General features: G+C 63.1%; 1 protein-coding gene across 2 annotated transcripts; it reads right to left on the bottom strand.

The window, feature by feature from the left end:
* Window positions 1–1,811: 1,811 nt before the first annotated feature.
* On the bottom strand, window positions 1,812–3,644 carry YDJC (YdjC chitooligosaccharide deacetylase homolog). 2 transcript variants are annotated; one of them, XM_024763853.1, is made up of 5 exons: window positions 3,449–3,644; window positions 3,203–3,362; window positions 2,907–3,006; window positions 2,653–2,830; window positions 1,812–2,468 (listed from the first exon to the last, which is right to left on the bottom strand). In XM_024763853.1, the coding sequence occupies exons 1-5, from the start codon at window positions 3,604–3,606 to the stop codon at window positions 2,099–2,101; spliced, it is 966 nt and encodes a 321-aa protein (XP_024619621.1). In that variant the 5' UTR covers window positions 3,607–3,644; the 3' UTR covers window positions 1,812–2,098. The 2 variants fall into 2 exon arrangements, with proteins under 2 accessions (XP_024619621.1, XP_024619622.1); XM_024763854.1 differs by having other exon boundaries at window positions 2,271–2,541.
* Between the last annotated feature and the right edge of the window lie 205 nt (window positions 3,645–3,849).

Raw genomic sequence — 3,849 nt, forward strand, 5'->3', positions numbered from 1 at the left:
CACCTCGGCCTGGCTTCTGGCGCCCTCCTGCCCTGGGGCTCCTCTGGCCAGGGCCCTGGACTTCCCAGTGCCAAGTCCACAGTGGGTGGCCTCAGCCCTGCTCTCGCTGTCTTCCCTTGGCAGCATGTCCGTGCCGCACCCTGCAGGGCTGCACCTGAACCTCAGTCCTCCTGCCCATCTGCACTGGCTCCTCCTCACCTGCTTCCCTCATGCACGAGGGGCAACGGCACACCTGCCCCAGGAGCAGAGCTGAAGGTCTGATCTTGCACAGCACAGTGCCTGGCCCAGGCTGCACTTGGTAGATGGCTGTTTCCTGGGTGCTGGCAGCCTGGTCTCCTGGGGGTGCCGTGCGGGCTGTCACCAGAGTGGAAGTCTCCTGAACATCGCAGAGGCTTTGTCCCCATGCTTTGCTGTGTATTCCCACCCCCGACTGCAGCCCGGTCACAGGACTGCCCCCGTGTGTGTACCAGACCGTGAGCTCCTTGCAAGCTGTGTCCCAGCTCCCAGGCCTGGCCTGGCATGGAGCAGATCCTCCGTGCCTGATGAACTGGTGGCTAACAGCAAACCCCTAGCCTGGGCCGTCCTGGGGCACAGCAGGTTTTATGTGAAAAATACCCCATCTCCCTGGTGGGATGCCAGTGGCCAGCCTCGAAATGGGCCCTCTGCCTTCTTGTCCCTTTCTCTCTGTTCTTCAGTGCCCATGGCCTAGGGCTGATCTGGGCCCTTATCTCTGCTGCTCGCTCTCTGGCTCCCTGAGTGACACTGGCCACTCCCACAGCTTCGTCCAGCATCTGTGCAGACCCCCCAGTCTCTCCCTTGTCACCCACACCTCTCTCCTGGGCCCTGGAGCCATACAGCCAGCCCCTCCTCTCAGAACAACAGACCCGCCTCAAGGGAGGTGCCTCTGTGCTTGCTGCCCAGCTCCAGCCAGCAGCCTGCGGGAGCACGGCCAGACCCCAGCGGGCCGGGGTGGGGAGGCCAGGGCCACATTCACAGCCATTCCAGTTCACAGCCCTGGATGAAATGGGGGAGGAAAGGGCCTGCGGCTGGAGAAGTCAAAGTCAGAGGAAGGGTAGGGGTAGAGGATGGAGACAGAAAGAGCGGGCTGAAGCCACCAGTCAAGGGGATGGGGCCCTACCCTCACCCCTTTAGAAAGTGCAGAAATCTTTTGGCCCTGGTTCCATGCTTGGTACAGACTCAGGCCCAGGGCATGTTGAGTAAATGAACAGGCAGCTTCACAGCTCTGCTTCCCTACTATCTCTAGATCTTCAAAATGGGGGCACCGGTGCCTGCACAGAGGCACTATGATGTGAGATTACATGAGACAAGAAGGACCACATGGGTTTCCATCTGCTCCTGGCATCGCCTTGATCCAGGCCACAGGAGCCCCAGTTACAGGGCATCTACACATCACCAGGGGTGCCATTTCCGTAGAAGACCATCCCTCCTGGAAAAACGTAAACACACTCCTGCAAGTTTGCAGGACCTCCTCAGACCCATCCCCTAGGATGGCAAAGGGCTGCTTACTTCGAACAGGTGATGTCTTTAAAGTCAAAATTGAGATTATAATATGCCTCCCAAAAAGTAGCCTAGTGAGACATTCTTCCAACCCCTCACTCCTCTCCTCCTACCCACCCCCACCAAAAGAAAAGAATAAGGAGAGCCTAAGCATAAACAGCGCCAAAGGTAGAGGCACTGCAGATCTTTTCTGGAACAGTGACCTCAGTGGGCCCCAAAGGAGTTTCGTGTCCTTCTTGTGTCTGGGAAGGTTTCCCGGGCACAGTCTATAAACACCCAAGTTTACAGGACATGTTACTTTATTAATACAGCCATCTCTGCCCTGTGCACCCAAACAAGGAAGATGCTTACACAGCACTGTGACCCCCCCCACACACAATGCTTGGCAGGCCCCAGGCCCAGAGGTCACGGCTGTCACCTGCTGCAGCCAGAGGGCTTGCAGAAGCTCTGCCGCCACTCTGAACCATGAGGACCTGGGCACAGAGGTGGCAGCATCCAGCCCGGGAAGTCACAGCCTGCTCTGGGACCCAGTTCCCTTCCTGGGCACCAAGGGACATTAATGCTTGGCTGTCTGCCAGGGTCACAGTGGGGAGGGCTCCAGAAAGGTTTCCAGAGTGGCTTCGCTGGGGGTCCCCTCTCCGGGCCTCTTGGAGTCTAGCTCGTGGAGGGTGCAGAGCTGCACGCCGTCCTGGGCAAGCTGAGCCCACAGCACCGGTGCTGTGAGGACACGCAGCTCGTGTAGGCGCTCCCAGGAGCAGGAAAAGGCATCAGGACCCTCACCGCTGCCCCCAGCAGGAGGCACACTCGGATAGCCGGGGTGTGCCATCAGCTCGGCTGTCACTGCGCGTCCAGTGGGTATACCCTCCAGGGCCCTAGCCAGTGCCCCTGACACGTGGTGAGCGGACATGTGCCGGCCGCAGGTGCTCAGGCCCACGAAGACATCGGTCCACCTGTAGATGCCGGGGCATCAGCGGCACGGCTGCAGGCCGCAATGGGCAGGGGTAGGCCGTGGGCGGGACGGATCTGGGGTGGGGACAACACCGGTCGAGGATGAGAAACGGACACAGCTGGCCAAGGTGAACGGCCAGCTGGACACACTGGGACCTGGGCCCGGCAGGGGGCAGGGGGCCTTACCGCAGGCCGTGGCGGGCAAAGGGGCCCATGGCGGCGCGGGCGTCTTGCTCCACTGCGCAGGCGAAGGCGCGCGCTGGGGCCTCGAGCCAAGCGCAGCCGCCCACCCCGCGCTCCATCGGCAGCCTAGTGAAGCGCACCCCGCAGGCCTGCAGCGCCTCGGCGAACACCTGGCACACTCCTGCGGGCGGGGCAGAGTCAGGGAGAGGCACATGCAGCACCCCCCCACCCCGGCCTGGAAGCACCAACCCACGCACCTGGGAGCACATGCACGTGCTGGTGCCCGTCCACGTGAGTAGGGTCCCTGCCCAGTAATTCCCGGAAACGGCTCAGCTGGGCCTCCAGCTCTCCTCGAACCTGAAGTAAGAAGGTGATCGGCACACAGAACGTCCGGAAGCAGCTACCCAGAAGGACCCCGTCCATGTGGTCCCCTGTGATCGCCCCTGTGTTTGAACCAGTTAGGCATCCAGAGCCCAATTCTGCGCACGGTACCCTCGGGGCGGAGCTTTGGGGGAGTCACCACGAGCATCTTCCTGAAGCCGCACCTCCGCACCTGGGGCAAGACAACCTCTCCGGCGGCCACCGCCTCCCGGAATCCCATCTTGCCAAGGAAGAAGCCTTCGGGGCCGAGCAGCGACGAGGCGCCATGGCGGGCCGGGCCCACGGGGCGGCCCTCGGATAGGTTGGCGTGCAGGCCCGTGGGGATTCGGTGCCTGCGGGCGGAGCGCGAGCGGGAGCACCGGAGGTGCGGGCGGCGGCCCCCAAGCCCGCCCGGACCCTGCAGAGGGCCGCTGCTCACCTGCGGGCCAGCTCAGCCGCGCTCTCGGCTGCCGCGCCGTTGACCAGCAGGGACACGCTGGTCACAGCTCCCGCCAGGAAGGCTTCTACAATGCCCTCGTCGCGCCGCGGGCAGTAACCAAAGTCATCTGCCGTGACCACCAGCCGCACACGGGCCATGGTCCCTCCACCTGCTGTTCGGGCCCGTGGGACTAGGGCCGGACAGTCCAGGCCCCGCCCCAGACGCGGCCCGAGGCCCCGCCCCGACGCACGCGCCCGGCGCGCCCGCGCTTTAGCCTTTGTTCTCGCCACCTGCTGGTTCCGGGGATCCCTGCAACCGCCAGCCACCCAAAGTGCCCCGCCCTACCCGGACGGCGGCCCGGTTTATGGCAACGCGAAACTTGCAGTGACTGCAGAAATGTT

Source organism: Neophocaena asiaeorientalis, unplaced genomic scaffold (assembly GCF_003031525.2).
Source record: "Neophocaena asiaeorientalis asiaeorientalis breed wild unplaced genomic scaffold, Neophocaena_asiaeorientalis_V1.1 scaffold110, whole genome shotgun sequence".
NCBI classification, from domain to species: Eukaryota; Metazoa; Chordata; class Mammalia; order Artiodactyla; family Phocoenidae; genus Neophocaena; species Neophocaena asiaeorientalis.